Below are 23,978 nucleotides of genomic sequence, written 5' to 3' on the forward strand. Positions count from 1 at the left end.
TAAGCGCTACAAATGTGTTTATTTTGAATGTTATGAGACATATCCTAACGTGCCTGATTTCACAGCTGTTGTATCACACACCTTTCTGATCTCCTTCGCCCACTAAATCTCCTTTCACGTACTATACGAGCTTGTCTCCAAGCTCACAGAAGCATGTCTCACCTTTCTCTAATTGCTTTCGAACGAATGACCCACCTTGTCTCCTAGCTCCCGTACGCATCCCCCGCTATCTTCTCTCCCACACACTTGTCTCACCTTATACCCCTGCCCCGCACACATATCTCTCCCTAACCTCTTGCACAAGTGTCTCACCTTGTCTCCGATATCCCAGGCGCATATCTCACCTTGTCTCCGAGCTCCCGGGAGACGCTGAGGTGGCGTTTGCAGCAGAGCAGACTCTCGTCGTACCGTCCCAGCACCTTCATGGTGTTGCCGAGGTTGCCGCTCGCCTTGGCCTCACCCATCTTATCCTGCATCGTCCTGCGAGCGAAGAGATGTGGGGGACAGGTGAGGACGGGCTGACAGTCGGATGGGTTACAGGCAAAACAAAGCAAAACATTGACAGTGATGAGTTGGGTTTTAGGGCGCAAAGGACACTGGGCATCGGCGCCAAAGAATGCTGACTTTTGTACACTTTATCCGCCATCCATACCCAATTACCAGTTCCACGTCACGTAGGATAAACGCAGACTCCAGAACTAATGCGCTTATGATACAATTGCCAGCACGTCACATACACACGTTCATCGATTCCGGCTAATGCTCTCGGGAGTCGTCCATACCGACATGAGGGCCGGCCCGAGAGCACGACGACGACCAATGCTTCTGGCTTCCCCATACCAACACAGGGAGCCGTCAGGGACAGGCATCTACTACGGATAATAACAATCAGCCTCAGCCTCGTCCAAAGGATCGCCCCATCCTCTGACGACCAGCACCTCCTAACCGCCTGTTGAGCGGCGCCCCGGCCGGCCGGGGCGGACGGGGAAACGGACGGGTGGGCGGCGCTGAACCGCGCCCCCCTTGGGAAACATTCCATCATCAGTGCTCCGGCTGGCTCCAGTTTCACGGGCCATTTGCCTAATGTGGCGCTGCCGAGCGGCGGGCTCCTGCTCTCCGGCGAAGCGGGGCGGCGAGCCAGGCACCTGTGACCCGCTGACAGATTACCCGGGTGGCTGAGACTCCCACTGGCTGTCGGGCAGACTTACGGCACAACCGCGGCTCACTTGAGACCGCCGGCCTGTCTCCCGACACCAAGGCTATCAGCGCCGGTTGCCTTCAGATACAGATGCAGCCGATCCACCCCAGATCACTGATACAGTGGTACAGTCAGCCGGTCGGTAAAATCCAGACCACGGGCCCACAGACAGCTCACCCTGACCACTGGTAGGCAATCGGTCCACCCAATGCCAGCAACGGTCAGTTGGTCCAAACCAGACCCGCCATGTCCACAATCAGCCGTCCATTCAGTCCAAGAGAGATCACCAGCTCGCCAACCAGGGCACGAAGCGAGACTGACAGACGAATTCACGGCAGCGAACATCGACCACAATCAGTGAAGCGCAGATTCTTGACATCATCTAGCTGCAAAGCAGACCGCTGATTCTCAGACCTCTTCTTGGAGCCTGGGAGCTCAGTGGACCCTACGATAGGCTGATAAGATTGAAAGGTAGTACCGTGTACGGATCAATTTCCAAGTACAATCAAAGTCACAAGTTAGAAGTACTCACAAGGTAACAGAAGTGATGTCTGTATGGGATTGTAAGAACAAGAACAAATCCAGCCATCAGAGCCAGCATAAAGCTCTGCAAAAGAAAGTTCTAGCCATCTCGTTACGTAAGCAAAAACGATTTCTATGTTTTGGAAGCTGTTATACGTGACAGGAAAAGCTCACAAAAGGGTTTTGTTGTCAAGCATGAAATGAGCAAGGAAGGAAACGATCAGTTAAATTTGATCAGTCTTCTTCGGAAGATAAGGAAGAGTTCTTTACCGGCGTCACTTGCATCAGCAGCCCGCAGAACCCACTAATGGGCGTAAGCGCTGATATGAGAGGTATTGAATTTCCTCGACCTGAATTCGCATCCACATCAAAGGATTTTGAGCGTAGGTGTAATGTGCACACCACAGCACCATTCTCGTCTCGTTAGCTTACACACGACCTTTCCTTACTTGGTACACAAACGGTTGTCCAACAAGATTTAGTCATCCCCAGTAAGCCAGAGCGATGTCCACTTTTGGGACACCGGATCGGTTTGTTGAAGAGAGGCCGAGAGGGCCAGTGATAACTAGTCCGTCAAAACGCTGCAGAAGCACTCGTCAGTAGGCGGGTTCCGAGAGACGTCAACAGTTATCAGCGGTACAGAGCTTAGTTAGGTAGCGGATCAAACGGCGCGGCACCATACGGCCGCTGCCCAATGCAATGAGGAGAGCCAATAGACCTTTGTCCATATACGTGTAAGTAGTGATTATGGAAGAGCCCAAGGCTCCCTTTCAGCTTCACCGGCTGTGGAAGACTGTTTACTGTCTAGACGGGGGATTCTGTCCACCACAGCTCCTCTCTCAGTGAGGACACACGGAATGGCGGGAGACGCGGCACCGGGCGACAATGACGGCGCTGAGCGGCCATTCCGACGCGCTGATCACCGCCGGCGTCTCCGTAACAAGCGCCGGTTAGCTGGGGGACTGCGCAGTATGACCCCCGAGGGACCTTGGCGAGCCAACACTGACGAGCCGCCCCCAACTCCCGCCTACAGGACTTACTGTGCGAGGCCGAGCAGGAAGGCAACTGTTTCTGTGTCTTCTATTTCTTACAAATTGGCTTGACCGTGTCCACGGTCGCCTGGATAGGGGTCTAACAAAGCGGAACAGCGAGGGACCCGCGCTCACTATGCCGTGTTCCCCAGTTATAAAATGAAAGCAGCTCGGCTGAATAGATGAAAGTGGTATGCTGAAAAGCGACAGCGACTCTCAAATTAGTTGAAACGTAGCTGCGACAAAACTGCGCTGCTACTGAGTGGTAATTATAGTAGCAGTACATTTCAGGCGGATATCAATAGACATCGTACGTTCATGTGACAAGGTACGATCATGCCGATCATAATTTTCTACATCCGTACATCATCAGCTACTCAGTACTACTACAAGTGCTCACTGGACGCAGGATATGACCCATTTCATTATTAGCTTAATCTGGCTCGATTACGACATCGATTTCATTAGATAAATTATATCGGTCGATACATAACGAGCTATAACTGTCAAATTGCTTTCCAGTCTGGTACGGCTGGCGGCACATAACCATAAGGCTGCAACAGCCCCGAATTGCAGTCACTAACGTTACGATGAACACGACCGTGAGCGTAGGCACTTGGCAATTCACATCACATAACACTCTCGTCTAGCCACTGCAAGCTGATTTTTCATCGTAGGATAGTATTTATCAGTAAGATAAAGAGGATTCTTCAGGGCTCCGAGTGGAAGATAACATCTATTCCGAACGGTTTTCTGAAACGAAGCACTTATCTTATCACTCATCTCACTTATGTCAAATACTTATCTCTGGTAGAAAGATAAGTGATTCTTTTCAGAGGGACAGATAATATTCTTTTCATGAATTCTGGGATGTATCGCAAGAATGAACCTTCTCACGTATTCTGCACCACAGATGAATATCAATCAGGTATTGATTGAGTCGAAACTGCTGAACCAATCACACCGACATAGAAACCTACCTCCATAAATGGCAGATGACAATCATGACAACGCCTTACTAGCTCAAAACATCTGGTTCCATGAAATAACTGAATCGCTGAATTCCTATGACTTATGACCACGCATCATCTTGAAGATACTGGTTAATTATTGAAACCGTCGGAACCAGTGTACCAAAATCATATTTTTGCTTGGGTGTCAGAGGGGAAAATTGCTGACCAAAAAAAAGGATGAGAGTGAAAAATTGTCGGTCAGGTAAGGCCCAAAAAGAGTGGGAAAATGATCAAAAACATTAATCTATCTACAATTGTGACATATGTAAAACAACCATTCCCGCAATTGCTCCTTCTCGGTGGAATTGGAAGTGGAAAATTGGGCTTGAAAACTGGAGGTGAGAGTGGAAAATGATTTGCATTTCGATGTCGTTTCCCACCCACATCTACAAATTTTGGGACACTGGTCGGAACTGAATTCGCTCATGCCAGTAAGGGGATAGACCGCTCCTCTCTTTAGCGACACTCGATGAACAAGTGATGGGGATTGGGCTAATGCGAGGCTGCCACACAAATGCACGCATTAGCCCTGCCAAACTGAAACGTAGGCTAAGCAGCCGAGCGTCGACCGGGTGGGGGGGGGGGGGGGCGACATGGATGCAAAAAAAAAACAAGACACGCATTCAAAGCGCAAGGCGGAGAAGATAAAAGGCATAGAGGATCAAGGCTTCGAATTTGCGATGCAGCGGAAATTTACATAGAAAAGGAAATCCGTGCAACATATTTGTAGGAAACACACACAGTGGGATTTCACACCACACGACGCATTTGTTTGCATATACCCTTTAGTGTTTAATAGTGTTTTACTTTCGTTTGTTCATCTTTCTCTACAGTAGCCCTTTACATTCGACTGACCCCACTGTTTGCTACTGTGGTACACATTACATTAGCCTAAGTTCGTACGGCTAGGTTCATGCTTTCACGTCGCTCCCTGCATACTCCCTTCTCAGAATCCTCACGTTGCATTGATTTGGGTTCAACTTTCATCGTTCTTGGAATGTGTAGTGCGCTCAGTTTCGCGTACCGTATATGTTGAGAACATTCGAGGAAAATACAAGGTGATGATGGCGGCACACGACAGTAAGAAAACAAGAGAAACGCAGAAATATAGTTTAGGATTATTGTCCAATCATAAAACTTCCGCATCCCAGGGGGAAATCAAACGGGGGAAGGGCTCCGCGAGTTCGAAATCAAACCAAAATTCTTTATCATTTGTGGCTTTTGAATAAATGCACGAAGTTAAATGATGCAAACTGAATTCAGCTCGGTGCTCGTATCAGGGCCCATCTGTCGCGGCTCCGTTCCGTATTTGTCCGAATTCCGGGCCCGGCGTCCGTCGGCTGCATTCAGAGCCCATCCGTCGTGCGCCGGGCCGTTCTGATTTCACTGCACTCCTGCATTCTGAGTGCTCCCCGGTCGGCCACAGCGCTGCGGGGCGCTTCAGAGCCGAGCGGCGCGGCGGCCGCTGGAATCTCCGCCACCGGCCGCCCGTCATTGATCGCTCCAATACCGCGCCTGGTGGCGAGCGGAGCGACGGACAACACCAGGAGAGGACCGAACGGACCAATGGGGCACCAAGCGATGGACCAAATGACCAAGGACCAACGGGGCACGGACCAAGGACCAATAGACGAACGGACCACGGACCAACGGAACACGGACCAACGAAACACGGACCAAAGGAACAGGACCAACGGAACAGACCATAGACTAGCAAACGACGAAGCATTGGACTACGGACCACGGAAAAAAAGGACCGACGGATTACGAGCCGACGGACTTGCGGCAATTTGGCCACTGAGCTCATGGGTCACGGGTCAGCGGCCAAATTGCGAAAAAAACGGACCAAAGAACTAGGATCACCCATGGACCAAAGAACCAGGATACATCAGGGACCAACAGATCAAGGGTTCAGTCAGGAACCAACAATTAACGGACCATAAACCAGTGGGTTTAGTGGGTTTAAACCAGTGGGTTTAGGGCCGTAGGTGAGAGCAAGGACAGACGGTTGGACAAAAAGATAATTTGGCAGACACCACCAGCGAAAAAATGCTTATCAATTTGTTGCCACTTGGATCTAGCTCCGACCAAGTGTCCAAGTGTCCAATTTATCCTTAGTCGAAAATAGTAATACGGCAATACCAATACGCGACAATGAGCAAAACCAGCGACATGACGGCCAAAAACCGTGTCCACTGCTGACCACCGACACACGGAAAGCAATAACAGCCGTACGGCGGGGTAGCCGATCGGTCCCACAGGTCACTGACACCGGCCGGTACGGTAAGTGGTCACCGGTCAACTATCGGCCAGTCAACACTAACGGCATTATCGGAGTGGACAAAAACACGAGCACATGCCGAAAAGGACAAGAGCCGAGTAAAATGTTGTCAGTCAACACAAAACATAAACGTAGGAGATAAAGAACACAAAAAAGCAGCGATAGAGAAAGAGGCAAAGAGAGAAAAAAAGAGGGAGAGGAGAGAGAGAGAGAGAGGGGGAGAGGAGAGGAGAAAGGAGGGAGGAGAGAGGAGAGAGGAGAGAGGAGAGGAAAGAGGAGAGAGATTCCGAAAGACAAGTTGGTGTGCGTCCATATGTAATGACCACGTCCATTGATATTGGTCGATAGTCGTAACTAATTTGAGACAGCATTGGATATCCGTTGCAAAAAAAGTGTTCATCAGCGTTAAAACAGATTCAAATGCATCATGAATGCCACTGACGCCACGATCATCAAGAAAAGGACGACATTAGTACAAACTTATTGACAACTGGCGACCGATTGAAGCTGAAGACTCAAAAGAGTGAAGACAGAAGACAGACACCAACTTTGTAACGATTGCATCGGAACTGAAGCCAACCGCTCCAAAAGCTTCCTTTGAAAATACTGGCGACTTTACCGTCTCCACTATCAAGCTCTGACTGTTTCAATACTCCGGAACTGTAGCGTTAGCACAGATTCACCAGCGTGTAGCCATTCCCTATCACGCCAGTTCCGAACAGCCTGCGGTCGTAGACTGACCCGCAGTACACCACCGCCTGCGATGGCAGACTGACCCGCAGCACACCACTCGGAGCCGGCGCTGCGCCGCGCTCCGCCACACAGCGTGCCCCACGGCCGGAGTTGGCCATCAGCACCGCTCCGGGGCGCACGTCCGGCTGCCGGCGCGGATATCCGGAGCCGGAGAGGGCGTGCTCCGCGCCACCGGAGCCGGAGCCGCCACAAACAGCCCGGAGCGGCGCTGGAGCAGGGTGGACCAGGCAGAAGTCGGCACCCGTCTGCTGACTCGCAGAGACAGACGTGGCAGACGGCCTGTAGGTGGATTGTCTACGCTCTGCGGTTGGACGTGCCCGGGGTTCGCTGTCTGCCCCGGAGCAGATCCGGAAATGTGCCCGTTTCGGGCGGATAATGATGACGGCAAAACGACGGAGTGTTCCGGGGAGCCAAGGAGGGGCAGTTTTACTGCCGGCATGGATGCCCGCAGAGCTAGGCGAATATCCTCTCTCAGTCTCAGTCTCTCAGTCTCAGTCCCAGACGGCATCCAGGTGCAGACGATCCCCGTCACTCAAGTGAATCTGACAGTTAGAGTGAGTAAATGAGTGAGAGTGAGTGAGTGAGTGAGTGCATGAGTGAGTGAGTGAGTGAGTGCATGAGTGAGTGAGTGAGTGAGTAAGTGAGTCAATAAGTTCTCCGCCAGTCTGCCGAGAGTCGTCCGGCCCCACCCGCCTGACGTTGCGTGTCGCAGTCAGTCCGGGGACGCAGGCCCGCTTAGGGAGGGCGCCCTCCAGTCCCGTCAGACGGCCGGCCACCGGTCGGTCGTGTCGACGCTAATTTGGGCAGTGCCTGTCACGAGATAGGGCTAACCTGGTAGCCGTCGCTCCCATCAGCGACCCAGGTTGTTTGGATGGCATATTTAGCCAGCGAGGGAGCTATTCTGGGAGGTCCTAATAATAAGCCGGTTGGCATGGATAGTTAGCCATTTACAACAACCGGATGCATGGATTTGGATTCTAGTATGGTCATAAAGGCGTGGTTGTAGTTCTTTCTAACTCTGATGCTGCAATCTAGGCGGACCAGCTGCGAAATTACAACATAACTTTGGAAAACAAAGTCTTATGTGTTATGCATTTAGTGTGAAAATTGACCACTGGCACTGTGATGATCGCTAATTTATTTTTACCATGTTTTCGGTCTAGACACACTAGAAGATCACTTGTTTTGCAGTTATTTAGGAACAAAACACTAAAACTGTCTGGCATGCAAACAGCTATTCATATTTCATGCCCTAATTCGCCGGCCATTTTCTCGGCGCGCTGCATTAGCGGCCGATGGCTGCTCGAGCCACTGAGCGATCACAAACATGAGATGTCATTTCCTGGGCTCTCACCGCCGTCCGCCGACGGAGCAGCGGCTAACAGCCACCTATCGGGCCGTGCCAGCGGCCGCATTACGCGTCTATGCATCCGATAGGTCGTGTCTGGCCGACCCAGCCTCCGGGCAGAGGGGGCAGAGGAGCGGGAGCAGGGAGCGGCGGCCAGCTGCGGCCGGGCCGGCGGAGATAACCGGCTCGGCGGGTGTCAGCCGGCCCGGCTGGCGGCCCAAATGGACCGCTCACCGCAGGCCGTCAGACGCCCGAGAAGGCGCCGGCTGGTGCCTGCCATCCGGCTCACTGCCGGCGCTGCGGGGAGCCGAGCGTTGGAGCTGAGCGTCGGAGCAGAGCGTCGGAGCTGAGAGACGGAGCTGAGAGCCGCCAGGGCTTGGCGTTGGAGCCGAGAGACGGAGCTAAGCGTTGCCAACTGCCAAGGCTCAGCGTCCGGGATTGGTGTCTGAGTTGAGCACTGGAGTTGAATGCACGAATCGAGTGCCAGTGCCGAGTTCAGCGTCTGGGCAAGACACCTGATGAGCGCTGGAGTCGAGCGCTTGTGTCGAGCAAGCGCTTGGCTTCAAGCCAACAGGAACACACAACGTAGTTCAGCATTGGATTCATGGCAATGCACCGCAGTTACATCAGAAAAGGACGCATATGATGGGCAGATATTATTTTAGACCTCGATCCGGGCAGTTTCAAGAGAGCAGTGAAGGCGTTTTTTTCTGATGGAGTGACGAGTGGCTGTGATTGACGGTAGTGTGGTTGCATATGGCGTGTGTGTGTCTGTGTGCGTGGCGGGTGTCTGATATATGACTATAGGTGTGTGATTTGAAATTTTTTTATTGCCATTTACCCTGACGTATGTGTTTTTACTCGCCACGACTTTAGACACGGAATAGCCACAGTGTGCTGTGGAGTGTCTGCCTACGTCAATACAGATATAGGACCCTACCAGTACTATTCCTCTCTAAATTTATGGCACACAGCAACCTCACTTAACCCGCGCCCTGCTGGGGGGGGGGGGTGTTTGAACACCCCCCCCCTTGTGGTTTTTCGCAAATATCTCAAAAACGGCGGCGCGGAGCGCCGCCGTTTTTGGTACACCTTATCATACATCAATTCTACACATGTTGTGAAAATTTCAGACCAAGGTCATTCAAGGTCAGGTCACCAGGTCACTTGAAGTGACCTCACCTCATAAAAACTTTCAATGTCTGTCATAGCTACACCGAGTGACCGATCGCTTTGAAACTTTCAGCGATTGCTAAGGACAATAGCATGTACAAAATGTATCTCTCAGAATTTTGATATCGATGACCTAAGGTCAGGTCAATTTTGCGACCTCGCCATTATAAGTCAATGGGAGAAAATTGAAATGCGCTTCTTTTGGATGCAAGACATTATAAACACTCCCAAACACCGAATTACAAGTGGTTTAGACACACTGAACATGAAAATGGTGTCAGTGACCCTTGTTTATGCCCTGAGGTCATCTTAGGTCACGAATGGTATCTAACAGTTTTTCGCAAATAACTTTTGATAGAGAAATGCTAGAGCGATGAAAACGCCTTAGATGTGTTCAGCTCGACGATACGGATCGACTGATATGCAACATGACCCTTTCCGGTCAGGTCATGACCTTGACCTGAGGTCAAATTTTCAAGTTGACCTTTCAAGGTCAAGTTATAGTTCATCCGATGCGTCTTGACGAGAGGAACACGATGCCGGTAAAAGTAAGCTCGTACAAGGCTTAAGTCAAAAGTTATTGCAGAAAAACTGTTTTCGAAAAAATCGGCTATTTTTGCAGTTTTTGCCCCCTGCAGGCAAAACCGTTGACATTAGGTCAAATCTGAGAGAATTACTCAGAAAGGGCGTTAATAGGGCTATCGAATGCGCTTTTCCGCGGCGCTGTAGCTCTATTGGTTCCCGAGTTATGCGTTGGCTTCTTGGAAATTTTCGACATTCGACCTGGAAATCGGCGAAATTTTGCCTTCAATGACCTCTGGTGACCTGACCTTTGACCTGAGCAAAAAATTGACCGAAGTGATTTCGTCATTATTTTTGACGCTCTTTCGAACGCCGCCTTCCGCGTATCGCTACGTGGCCCATGAGCCGAGTTACAAGGGGGGGTGTTCAAACACCCCCCCCCAGCAGGGCGTGGAAATCCAGGACCCCCAGCCGGGCGCGGGTTAAAAACCGAGACGCAGAGAGGCGATACATGAAGCGACCGAGGCCATGCTTATTGAATCCATAACTTATAATGTAAACGTGTTCACGAAAACTTCAGTCAAGCCTCCTTTTCACCAAAGCAACATTGTCAGCTCAAGTGCCGATACAAAACCCAGTGTGAGCATTTTTTGATTGAAAAATAGATCTACCGTTTTCAAAATGGTTTGATGATGTCTAGAGGCTCAAAATATATGCAGGTCACACGCCCATTGCCGTAAAACTCATTCTGCCTACCACACTGCATACTTAGTGAAAGTGACGGACGTGTAGAGGTGGCGTTCAAGCTTCAAAGGATCTTCAACAAACATGATTTAACATTCCAGCAGCAGCGGCCCCGTCAAGAACACGCCACGGGCAATTAACTGGGCACTTGGTCGGCGCACAACAACGCACCGGTGGAGTTCGGCAGACACGACCAGCACACACCGTCCCAGCCGAACACAGCGCAGCAGTCGTGCAAACAAGAACACAATTCCCAGCCCGGCGCCCTGGACACACCCGGGGAAGACAGAGTGCGTTTGTACCTGACTAGCGTGAGAAGGAATGCAGGAAAGTTCGCTTCCTTTGGAGAAAACAAGTTCAGTGTTTATATCAATCAGTTAAGATTGGAGTGCTCAAACTGGAATTTGTGCTAAAGCGGGACGCATTGGCGTAAATCCATACAAAGAAACTCTTGGGCAGGCAATAGTCATTCTCATCTTACATGATTAAATGTATGTATGCATTCTTGAAAGGTATCTAATGAAGCAAGAAGTGCAGCCCCTAATACAAATACTCAGCAATTTTATTATAAGCTTCGCCAAAACATCTCAAAAGTAACTACAAACTCAAAACTCCAACCCAAGCACTACTGCCGTGCCTACATGATTTAGTGGCGTACAACAATGGGAACAACGCGAAGTTGCAAGGAAAGGAGGACAAAGTTATGTAAATTATCTGCAGTTCAACGGCTGAACTAGGCTCCATCACTCCAAAACTAATGTGTTATTTCCGAAAACACCACCCTTTATCGAAGCCAACTTCAGAATAACAGTGGGGCCCACAATGTAGGTCAATTAAGCCCATGACGGCACGATAGCGGTCTGTGCGGCGGGGAATGACTGTTTTAATTACAGCGTGAGGTCAGTGGCCCTGTCTGACCGAGCCGTGGCGCGCACCGCTCGAAAATGCACTGGAGGTCAGCGAGGTTTTAATATCAGCGCCGCGCGACCCGCCGGACAATATGTGGGGGGCCGGGGGAGCGCAATATTGGGCCGGGCCGGACCGGGGACAGGCGGAGGGCAGCATGGGGGTCCCCGCAGGTCGATCCAGGTCAAAGGCCGGCCCCGGCGGATGTCACTACCGCGCGTGAAAAACACCACCACACGAATACCGACATTGGTACACTGACAGCCCTCCCAGGATTCCCAGACCCACCTGGCCAGGGTGAGGTCGTGCTTGTGGTACTGCATGGCCTTGCTGTACTCGCCCAGGTAGAAGTAGGCGTTGCCCAGCTGGCTGTAGATGGCCGTCAGCGTCTTCAGGTCGTCAGTTCCCGCCTGTGGAACGACACATAACAAACACTTTCAATGAACGCGTTCAACGGCTACGGTAGCAAGTAGCGTGCCGTGCAGTTATCCGTCGCAAGTGCATAGTTACCGGACTATGTTGAAACACAGGGTACTTTCGTCAACAGCTTTCAATTCATAGATTATTCAACTAAGCACATAGGCAAATAACATAGGCGGCGGAACGATTTGAGACAAGGGGGGGGGGGCACCATGGCTCAAGGAGCCAAACCTAGGGTACCCCCAAATCCTGTTTTCTCTTCGGATTTAGGCCACTTATTTTTCGTCACAGCCCTGACACGATGATTTTTTTGATTTTTTTATTTTTTTTTGTACTAAACGAAAATGGCAGTTCACCCCCGTATGCAGGGGTGTAATTTTATATCTCTTTGTGGGGGCATATGCACCCACAATCCTGAATTATGCCCCCACAATGATGAAAATCCACCCACAAGTCTTTTACAAGGCTGCAAACGTCCTTTCGAGAGCACGGTGCCCTTCGCATGCTCTAACGGCGTCCTCCTGACCGTCTCGCGTTCATGGATAATATAGCGTTTTTAATCACTCGGCGCCCTTCTGGGAGAATGGCGCACTTTTGACAGCACCGCGCCATTCTCATGGTCTAACGGCGCCCTCCTGACCATCTCGCGTCCTTAGGTCTCTGTTCACCGTGCATCCCTCGACTGTTCGGCGCCCTTCTGGCCTCTCAGCGCCCCTGAACCACATATCGACACCTTTTTTTTAAACCCCACATTTGTTCTCCGGTGAATTTCAGACAAGTTGGTTAGAGACCTTCAAAAAAGGTACAATCACTCGATTTTTCTCAAGTTTGTCTGTCTTGGCAGATAAAGCAATACCAGAACAGGCCTACGAACACACATATTTGATCAGGATCGGACGATTGGACACTTTTTAGCAGATTTGGGGTTTAAAAAAGAAGGTGTCGATATAGCGTTTTCAATCACTCGGCACCCTTTTACGAGAATGGCGCCCTTTTCATGATCTCAAGGCGCCCTCGTAACCATCTGGCGCCCCCACGTCCCCACCAACGTAGCACCACTGATTGTGCGGCGCCCTTCTGGCCTCTTAGCGCCCCTGGACCACATAGCGTTTTCAATCACTCGGCGCCCTCCTAAGAGAATGGCGCCCTTTTCATCGTCTCACGGCGCCCTCGTAAGTCGTAACCGTCTGGTGCCTCCACATTTGGTGCCCCTCCTACTGGATGGCGCCTCTCTACATCTTTTTTACGTCCTTCCGGTCAGTTTCCACTTTTAAGCGTGTATTTGCTAAGTCAGACACGTCACTTGAAGCGCCATTCGGCTAGCAATGTTATCAAATTCGGTGTTAATTTAGACTCCCACATAAAGAATATCCATCGCGCCCCAAAACGGTCTGGCGCCGGGCGCCCCTACAGCTGGGCACCCACAATCATTTTAGGAAAATTACACCCCTGCCCGTATGTGTGGTTAACTTTAAGCTGATCCTCAAGTACCTATGTGTTTGTCTCTTCCTTATTGTCGTTTGATAAATTCCATTTATCCTACATGTATAATTCCCAAGAAGCCATCGCAGTACTAATCAGTGGCGAATCCCAGGGTGGAGGTCACATGGGTCATGACTTAGGGCCTGGGATCACCACATGCCTGCCAGGAGCACCACAGGCCTGATAGCCGACAGGGGCACCACAGGCCCGCCAGGGATGCCACAGGCCTAGCAGGGGCACCACGGGCCTGTGAGTGGCACCACAGGCCTGTCAGGAGCACCATCGGCCTAGCAAAAGCACTACAGGTCTTCCAGGGGCACCACAGACCTGCCAGGGGCACTATCGGCTTCGCAGGGGAACCACCGGCCTCGCAAGGGCACCATGGGCCTGTCAAGGGCACCACAAGCCTGTCGTTGGCAATTTAGGATTGTCAGAGGCACCACAAACCTGTCAAGGGCACCTGCGTTCTAACAGGGACACCACAGGCCTAGCAAGGACACCACAGGCCTGTCAGGGGCACCACGGGCCTGTCAGGGCCCATGGGCACCTAAGTCATGTCAGGGCCCACAGTAGGCTTGTCAGGGGGCAGGGTAGGTAGGTACCACAGTCTTTCCAGGGGCACCAGCGGCCTAGCAGGGGCACCAGTCATCACATGACTAACCAAAAATAAAGAAAATAAAAAAAAAACTGAAAATAGGGCACCACCAAAATTAAGTGGCCGAAATCCGTTGAGGTTTTAATTTTGGGCATAGGTAGGGGCACCACTTCGATTCATGACCCTCCCCTTGGAGTTTTCCCGAATCCGCCCCTGGTACTAATACATCAAATTTAAGGGGGGGCACCTTGCTATTGGTGCCCCCCTTGCAGAATTCAAGGGGGGCACGGTGCCCCGGTGCCCCCCCCCCGTTCCGCCGCCTATGGCAAATAATACCGTTGTTACAGCCTGGATTACAACACAGTGGACGAGTAACTGGACACTCAAAGGAAGGCCGAAGAATGATAAATTCAATATTCATGGGCGCAAGCAGCGACGACGCGCGTCCCATGTTGGCTTTCCGATCTTCCCGATGATCACGAATAACAAACGAATCTCTCTCTCTCTCTCTCTCTCTCTCTCTCTCTCTTCTCTCTCTCTCTCTCTCTCTCTCTCTCTCTCTCCCTCCCTCTCTCTCTCTCACTCTCTCTCTCTCTCTCCTCTCTCTCTCTCTCCTCTCTCTCTCTCTCTCTCTCTCTCTCTCTCTCTCTCTCTCTCTCTCTCTCTCTCTCTCTCTCTCTCTGATGAGAGAGAGATGAGCTGAGTGATGAGCCGCCCATGCTCATCACTTCCCGCATCGATCATTACTAACCAGCATAAAATATTCACAGAGCCGGCAGTAGCCTCGCCTGTCTGACGAATATACATGAACCCACCAGACTCGCCCTCCCAGCCACCACCAAATTCGGCCACCCAGCCACCCTCTCCCCCACCACGCACCCCACCCGATCAGCATTACCCATACCAACCTATGCCACAGACTTCTCTATATATAGAGAGGTCTGTGCCTATACCGATACCATGAGATGGAAGACCATAATAGCCCAACACTGAAAACAAATACCTGAGCGTCGTGTGCGTCATAATCCGAATGATTTTCTTTGTATAATTGGTAAGGAAAACTCGAAAACTTCTCATGCGTTTCATCCACCGGTACCAAACGCACCCTGGCTTCGACCCAGAAATCAGGGTGAGGGAGCTGGAGAGCCAACACCCAACCGCCCCACCCTGACAACCTTGGTTAGATTTTCTGATAGACATGGTGACAGTCAGATTTAACGATGGACCCTACCTCTGTCGGAGCCCACTTCCGTAATCAAAACTAACGTTTCTCGGCCAGCCACTATCACTCCAGCTGATCAAAGTCTCCCAACTGGAAACGTCCGTACGGCCGACCGGCCAGACAGCCCGACGGTCGCTAAGTTGGTCGGCCAGCCCGTCAGTCAGCCGCGGTCGCGGGCTGTCCAGCCACGCGGAAAGGAAGGGAACAGATCTCCCAGAGAGGCAAAAACAACGCTGCAGACCGGTGCGGGCCTCAGAGGCCGTTGTGGGCATACGTAGACGGCAGACGAAGAATAGTAGACAGGTCACGATTTTATGTTCATAGGATCGTGGGCGGTCGGGATTGTCTGACATTAATCTATATCATGATTTTTTTTATAATAAAAGTTAAGCAAACCGAAAAGCCCAAGGGAAACATTGCTACATGGGTTTTTAGATTAGGTACAAACCAATATCGGGTTAGGCCAGCCCGATATTTGGCTTTGGAATGGGGCTTTGGAATATTTGGGAAGGCTTTGGCCAGCCGCCTTCACCAATAATATTGAATCCAGGTGAGCAGTTAAGATACGGAGAAACATTCCACTGAGCACTAAAACTGGCACTGGCCGAGCAAAAGTTTCATTTCACTAAGCTTGTTCCACTCCAGGCGGTGTTAAAATAAACATAAACTCATGGCCAGCCTAGTGAAGTTCTAATTTGCTGCAATAAGTGACGGACTGAGCAGGAGTCAGGAAGTGCCTAGACGAATTTACCAATCAGTTCCATTTACAACTAACTGCGCTCCGCCCTGGGACAGAGGTACTCGCCACAGCAATAGGACGCGATCCATCCCCCTGGGACCGACGACCCGCGAGTACGGAGAGAGCCAATTATGGCGAGATTGATTCCTCGAAATTCACACGGGTCACCGAGTCACTGTCACTGGGTTCACCCTATTAACTGATAGAGGAAGGAAGCCCATACAGCGTAAAGGTAACCCGTACAGGTAACCAGCGGGAGGTAGCCCGTACACTGTATAGCGTACACTTGTACATAATATCTAGAGCACTGAGCACAAAGTACACGTTCAGATGACCAGCATCAATTGGCGACACCAATCAGCCGCGCGCCACTCAAGTGCCGCAAGACAAGTACAGAAGTCGTACCAGCTGCACCAATTAGTTTCTGTGCCAATGACATCACACCGAGCAGCCCCCGTGTTCAGAGAGCAAGCATGACTGATCCTCGCGTTCTGCAGCGTGTAGTGCTCGTTGGCAGGTCAGAAGCCGCAGCCCGCAGACACAGGTTAGGCAAGTTCAGGTCTTGCCCAGACTTCCTAACGGCTGCAGGAAGACAAGTTGACGACGGGAAGTGCTTGAATCCGCGACCGGACTAGCCTCAAATGGAGCCAGTGCTACCAAGTGCCACGAAGCAAAACACACAACGGGGAGGAGTTACAACCAAGTTGGTAATGTGATATCCTGATAAGCAAGCTTGGCGAAGTTGTACTGATGGTGCGACCTATATCGAGCCTTATTCTATTGCTGACACAAGGCGGTCCAAGTTGCACAAGTTAGAAGCTGCAGGGCAGTGTGCGTTGAATTACTAACAAAACCACAGTCAGTGATTTGATCTATATTCATTAATGTAAAGTATCCATGACAGTTGGATAACGACAACTCAAGAAACTCAAGATTACCAACCGATATTTATTTTAAAATTACTTTTAAATACACAAAGCTTTCGGTCACATACGACCTTGATCACTGTGTTTCACAATGTTTCACAATTATACAAACTTCGCAAAAATATTCATTAATATTCCAAGTTAAAATATTCATTAATCAATATTGTTGAGTTCCGACGCAGCGAATGCAGTCAGCCACAGCGGTAGCAAGCATTTCCTTTGCCCTCATAAGTCATAATACGCATATATTTCGGGAGGCGAAATCAGACGCATTTTACCCAAGCACAAACAAGCCCCCCCCCCCCACAAAAAAATCAGTGACACCTTCATTGAAATAGCCTGAGCCAGTCCCGTAGCTCAGTTGGTAGAGCGTTGGACTCCGCGTGGTGAGAGCACGCGTTCCCGGTTATAACAGTCGGTTCGGAGCGACGGGCGCTTGACATTTCTGGGCCTCCTGACAGGTATGGTTGCGGTTGGTGGCAGGCCGTAGCCAGGCGAAGTCAGTGAGGGGACCGGCCGTGCGCGACTATGTGCGCACGTTAAACTTTGGACTCTAAATTCTGCCATAGAACTGGAATTGCGCGATCGGGGGCAGAGGGCAGGGTCAACGCAACAAGCTTCGCTTAGCGGTGGCTCTGTCCTTGTGAATCCTTCCTATACTAAGGTTCGGACTAAATTTATAAAAAAAAAATAGCCTCAGTATAAGTGGCACCTACGCCAAACACCAAAAAGCTTCAGAATACTTCAAAGAAAAGCTCCAAAATCGGTCACACCTCACACCGAGTACCAGACCGGTCAACGAACGCCTAACTTCGCTGCTTAGCCCTCAAGTTGGCTGTCTTGTGCGCCACGGTCTGCGCCGGCTCGGGACGCACGTGGCACAGTCGTCAGACGCAGCGATGGATTGCATTAGCGAGCGGTGATAAATTGGCAGAACTTGTTCCGATAGGGTACTGTTACTGACAGGACTGAAACACCCGTCGTAGGTTGGATGTCATCTGGAGGCCGACATGCACTCATGTATTTGGGTAGTATAGATAGAGAGCAATGCCATGGGGTACCGAAGCTGACTAATGGGTGGTAGTAAGTTCACTGAGCCGAGTTAAAGGGAACGCCCCATCGTTCGTTCACGAACCTACCGATATACCAGCACAGCTCTAAGGAATCCAGCGGGACGCTCGCCGTGCCCAGCGAAGAGGAACACACAAGCAGATAGCATCCACTGTTTCCCGGAAACCAGGTCCGCCCAAATGAACGAGCATCCGCGACAGAGAAGTTCTTTAACACAATCACTTTTCAGGGCGATTTATCTGAGTTTCTACGGAGAAATGTCCCGACATCAAGTCTGCCCTCTGGTAGGAGCCAACAGGGCGCAAAAACGTTCCGTCTCCGTCCGGCGGAGTGGGACGCGCGTCCGGCGGCGCCCGTTCAACCGGTCTGCCGCCAACTCCCGGCCCGGGGATCGATACAACTGCAGCGCGGCGAGCCTCCCGACCCGAGCAGCATCCCAACTCTGCCGTCCTGCCTCCACTTCCTTCCTAAACAACACCCACCATAACGGCACGGCCTCAGATTAAATTTAACCGCCACCCTGCACTCTGTAATCTTGTAGCGAGTCCCGGAAGTAGTACGATAAACAACGCAAGGTGCAATATCATCTGCGAGAGTGGTTGCAAATCGTGGCTAATTGTCACATTTACTGCGCAAATGGCCGAAACAACCCACCAACTCCATTGCTTGCCAGTGAGCATGTGTTATTATTTCGGCGCAACATAGAAAGTAAAGGTACGCAGTTACCCGCGTTTACTTCAAGTTTATGTAGAACATTGTCGAATAGCCAGATCTGCTTGCATCAGTATCAGCAAGAGCAAAATGACGAAACCGACGAAACACCTCACAGTCATACGGAAAGGTAAGTATGGATGGTTGTCATAGGCTCATGATGGCTTCAGGTTTAGAGTCGTTTTCTGGTCAGCGCAATAGCCACCGTTATGAACGATGACGTCACATGGGCCGCACTGAAGCCTGAGTCTCCATAGCTAAGGGGATTGCATGCCGTTCCTCGCGGCGGTACGCCCGATGATGGAATGTGCGCACGTCCGATGAGATATTAAACGTCTGATGGTGATGATGATTGGTTGTTTGTGTACGCCGGTGGGTGGCAATCGGTCCATCCCAATACTGGCCAGCGGATGGCCATCCTATGATAATGGAAGCGTGCCTATAAAAAATCCATTCTCCGGGACGCCAATATGCGATAAATCACAATCGGTCCGAACGGAATGCTGAGCACGCATAAACACCGGCAGAGGCGGTATTCATCACGTACGGACCAGAGGAGTCCTGACGTATACCTAGCGTGCGGCGATGCCTACGCGACAACCTTGTCGCGTGATGCATACCACAATACGCTTGGGCTGTTAAAGTTACATATTATCCCTTATACACTCAATTAAAAACTTATTTTGAAATAGCAGCCTCGCATTTTCGCCCCGCTTGCGGAACGAAGCACTCGGATCTCGAGTAGTGACACTCGAGCTAATGAATCAAGCGATGATGAGGGCCAATAGCCTGGAGCCGGCAGCAACAGAAGAGCCAACCGCCCACTTCGACCTAACCAGCCTGCGCTGATTGCCTCCCACTTTTGAAAAGCAGCGCTCTTGAACCTGTCTACGGTCGTGTCCGTTATAAACCCCGCTTCCGTTGACCTTCTCAGGGTTCGTCCGTAAATGATGCTCTATCAAGGATATGCCCGATTGGGCAATCAATTCCTATTTTACTTTCTTATATCCAGCAGAGCGAGAGAAAGTAGTGCAAAACTACGCAGATTGTAACAGTGATGCTTGATGTATCATTTCCGTTCGAAGTTCTAACATGCTTTTCTCGAATCTCGCATCCGTTTGGTATCGACTGTTTTATCTTTCAGGTGACCCGGATCTGCGCTGCCACTGGCGCATAGGTAACCGTTATACCCGCTTCTGGTTAACACCACACTTCAAAAGCTAATGATCGGGACACCGGTCGCTTAGCCTCAGACCAATCAAAGGCAGTCATCTGGGGATGGACTCACGCCTCACCCACTCATTCTCTTACTCGTTATCGCCCATTTTCTTACTCATTCTCATTCCACCTACCTTTACGGCCCATTCGCACCATTTTAACATTCCCAGTTTATTTTAAGCCCGCTAAAATCCACATCCCATTATCACCCCCTCAAATTCACATCCAATTCACCCGTCTCATCAAACTATTCCTCAAACCTTCAATTCTCACCCGTCTCATCAAACCATTCCCTTCTCACGCCACTCACCTGAATGGCGGCCTCGAAGAAGGCGACTCCGGCCCTGCAGTCGCCGGCCTTACACAGCCGCTCGCCCTCCAGAGCCAGCTCCATGCACGTCGAGCCATCCATTTTCTGAAACAGAGCCGGGCCACTAACTGTAACGCAATAGCGCAGACTGGGCTTTCGGGAGATTACCGAGTAAGCTCAGTTCACAAACTGTAAACAATGGTGGTGAATAAGAATAGCAGGCAACACCAGGCAGCAGTCAAGGCCGAAAGCGAGTGTCTTTGGATAGCATGCCCTTGTAGTCAACCTGAAAGAACGTTTCAGATTCATCAGCATATGGAGAACGATTATGTTACGCACAATGCGCATTGCATATGGGCTCATATCACTTCGAGTGTAGTCATACATTTGCAAATAATAATGTGTGGTGGTCGTGAGCAGTGAATGCTTTACCATAGATTTACGTTTACCGAGGAATACAGAGGTCTACGGTTTTATCTACAGGTCGAGGACAAGAGACGAGGACAATCATTCAATAATGAAATAAAATGGTGTGACGCACTTTCCTGAGGACTTTTTATTTCTTTCCACTTGATTACTGCGACCGGAATAAGTGTTCAGTGTTTTGTTCGTCGGACTACCGGCAGTCGCAGTCGGACTATCAGCTAGAAAGGAGCATAACTAGTCCCGCTACCGGGATTGGATACCAATCTCCACAACCCAAAACAACAGACCAGTCCCGTTCGCCCAGTGCTGCTGTGTTTCCAGAGTACTTTGGTCGCTTTGTTAGAATTTGGTGCGTATTTTAGGAACGTCTGTTTTCACGACACAAGGCTGCTCTCGACAAAGCTTAATACCACTCTGACATCAACCTAGCCTGAAACAAAAAACAAAAAAATAAATAAAATTAGCCTGAAGCAAAATAAATAAATTAAATTAAGATAAAGGCACCACTGCCCAGACTGTGCCACTTCCATATTTCCTGGTTCATTTTCCCAGGACCTCTGCGGTATTCTCTTATTCAATACGGTCACCAGTGCCACCGACCAGGGTTCCGTGGTTCACCGTACACCAGGGACCACCGTTCCCTTCCCACGCCTCTGTCCGGTGGGACCGAGAGCACCGGGCTCGCTTTGATGTTCCGCAGCGTCCGCCGGTCGCGACCCGAGGGTCACCGAGCACTCAGCGTCAATCGACGCCCACCGGGCTAGGTCAATACGGTCGCAAACAGTGTACCTGTTGCTAGCCGCGACCGACCGCGAGAGGTCAGCGTGTAATATAGGACCAGACGTGGAGAGAGGAGGGGTGAGGAGACTGGAGAGAGGATGAGAGAGTACCGGGGTGGTGAGGACGGACGAGGGGAGGGGCGCACTCTGTTTATAGCTCGGCCGCCGCCTGACGGTGCGCGAACTGAAGAGACGCCCTGTGTACGCCGCACGTGCCAAAAGACCGGTGGTTACTTTCACGGTAAACCCCCGCGGCGACCGTTCCGAGCAGCTCCCCAGTTTATGTTTTTGGCCGACTCACACAAGCCCCGCTCCGCGCTAACCGCGTGCTTACAACCGAGGGCAAAGTGAGACTGTTGAGGATGTCATCGACCGTTTCAAGCCTACCAGTTAGTTGGCGACTCAGATTACTACCCTTTACTGACGGCTCAAAGGAACTGCCAGTTATCGACGGTTCAAATGGAGCTGACCGTTACTGAAGGCTCAGAGACTCGCCACTTTCTGACGGCTACGAGACCTACTAGTTACCGGTGGCTGCGTGACCAACCAGTTACTGGCGGCTACAGACCGCTCCAGAGCCGCCGTGCGCCGTAGCTACGGCCGTTGCTATGGCCATTACCCGAGCTCCCGTCGTCTCCGTCACCATAGTAATCAGTCTCGTACGCGTGCCGGCCGGCGGGCGGGCTTCCCCGAACACCCGGTCCCGTATCGGTCAGCATCCCGACCCCGGTATCGGCCGCCAGGTCACCCCGATCCCGTATCACCCTATCGGTGCCAGCTCCGCCGCGTTCCGCGAACCGACCCCGCGGGGACGGTGCACTGTAGGCGATCCATGCATTCTAGCGCTTCAGGGGCCCCCAAAAAATGATGGGAAATATGAATAAATACTGGCGTATTTTGTAGCTAAATATCCCAGCATCTGAAATGTGACACTCTTTTTTACACCAAACCACACACATTAAAACCACAAACGTCCAAACACGAACTTGTTGGAGAAGCTGAGCTACGGTACCGGGTCGTGATTTGACCCTAGTTACAATGAGGGCTGTAAATCAAGACAAAAGTTAATTATCTTGAAAACCGTAATTTCATTTGAAGCCACATTCCTTGTAAGCAGTATGCATCACACAAATTTTACTTTTGAAACTTATCTATATTTTTAATAATTTTTCGCAGCACACCTTTTAAATGCATCAGATCAATACTGTTACCCATGTTTGGCAATGCGCATCTTTTACTATCCAGGAGATTCGGTAACAAAAATACCATTACATAGTAGCCTGGTGTTTGGTCTCAATATCCTGCAAAAATCGGCTGCCACTTTTTGCGATTCACGGAGTTATGGACGTTTTGCTCAACCCTTACCGTATAAGGTGGGGACAGGGCCGAGGGGAGGGGCGAAGTACCGCCGCCCAACCGAAGATTCTGTTCGCGACAGCTCCGAACTCGCCAGCGATAGAAAACTGAAACTTGGCATACCTGACCTTTGATTCAAGTCGAATCTTGTGACACAAACTACATTTTTAGGTCAGGTCAGTTCACGGACCAATGACGTCATAAGTGAACCCCTGCACGATCCTCAGGTGTCGCAACTTCGCAAAGCCCTCAATGCCAGAGCAGCTTTCACATGGAGATGAAACTTACAGAACCTAGTATCCTCCAGAGGATTCACAGTTTGTATGTCTCGGATTTTCCCTAAAGGTCACATGAGGTCAGGTCGATCACATGACGTCTCACCATTGTGAGTTAATGTTGTTAAATGAACACTGCTATTTTGGCGCCGGGAACGATATCAAACTAGTTCAAGCTTTACTTTTGCAAGGTCCGATGCTTTACTTTTGCATTGTTGAACTTGCGTGACGTCATTTGTGACGTCACTACGATCTGGTCATTATAGTTTTTGGTCCATAACTCCCCATCAAATTGAGCTAGCGATTCGGGCAAGCCACCAATGAACTCAGGAAGATCTGCCGAATCGAATGGTATGCAATTTGACCTCCTTCGACCATTTTCGTGACCTGGGAACTCTGACCTAAAAAAAACTTACAATCGGGTAGGTATACATAGAAATGGCTTCCGTTTGGGGAGAGCAGCATGCCCACGTTGCACCGAAGTTCTAACTCATTTAGAGGCCAAACGGAAAGCGAAATTCCTACTCCTTCCTTTAACTTTGTTAGCGTAAATTCATTTCGCAACTTTGAATCCCAACCACCAAACATAAGCGTTACGTTGTAGGTGGACACGACACTAGCTAAAGCTATTTATTTGTTGATTATGTGATCGGAACGTTCAAGCAACCACAATTTTTCGCAAGTCATGGTCTCCTCTTTTTTGCTTTGCAATTGCATCTTAGCTTTGCTTACATGCAATTTCAACGCTAAACCATTTCCATTTCACCGATAATTACCTTCTTCCTAAAACACGATAATTTGCGATCTCCTGAAATGTGGTAGTCTATTGGTACTATTTTTCCCCAAACAGACCAGTCTGAAAGCGCCTCTGCAACAATGTTTTCTTTGCAAAACCAGCTCACGTGGTTTGCGATCAAGTGGTTCATCCGTAACTGACGCTGGTTGAGAAGTAAGTCA

At 50.5% G+C, this 23,978-nt stretch overlaps 1 protein-coding gene across 4 annotated transcripts in view; it reads right to left on the reverse strand.

The window, feature by feature from the left end:
- LOC122386073 (G-protein-signaling modulator 2-like) overlaps positions 1-23,978 on the reverse strand; it is a 63,120-nt gene that overhangs the window by 18,526 nt on the left and 20,616 nt on the right. For all 4 annotated transcript variants that reach the window (XM_043374865.1, XM_043374866.1, XM_043374867.1 and 1 more), the window contains exons 3-5: positions 20,186-20,290; positions 11,780-11,901; positions 345-480 (exon numbers count right to left, since the gene is read on the reverse strand). In XM_043374865.1, the coding sequence (XP_043230800.1) occupies positions 345-480; positions 11,780-11,901; positions 20,186-20,290 (363 nt within the window). The remainder of the gene's footprint in view (positions 1-344; positions 481-11,779; positions 11,902-20,185; positions 20,291-23,978) is intronic.

This window comes from Amphibalanus amphitrite, unplaced genomic scaffold, assembly GCF_019059575.1.
Source record: "Amphibalanus amphitrite isolate SeventyFive unplaced genomic scaffold, NRLGWU_Aamphi_draft 000239F_arrow, whole genome shotgun sequence".
Lineage (NCBI taxonomy): Eukaryota > Metazoa > Arthropoda > Thecostraca > Balanomorpha > Balanidae > Amphibalanus > Amphibalanus amphitrite.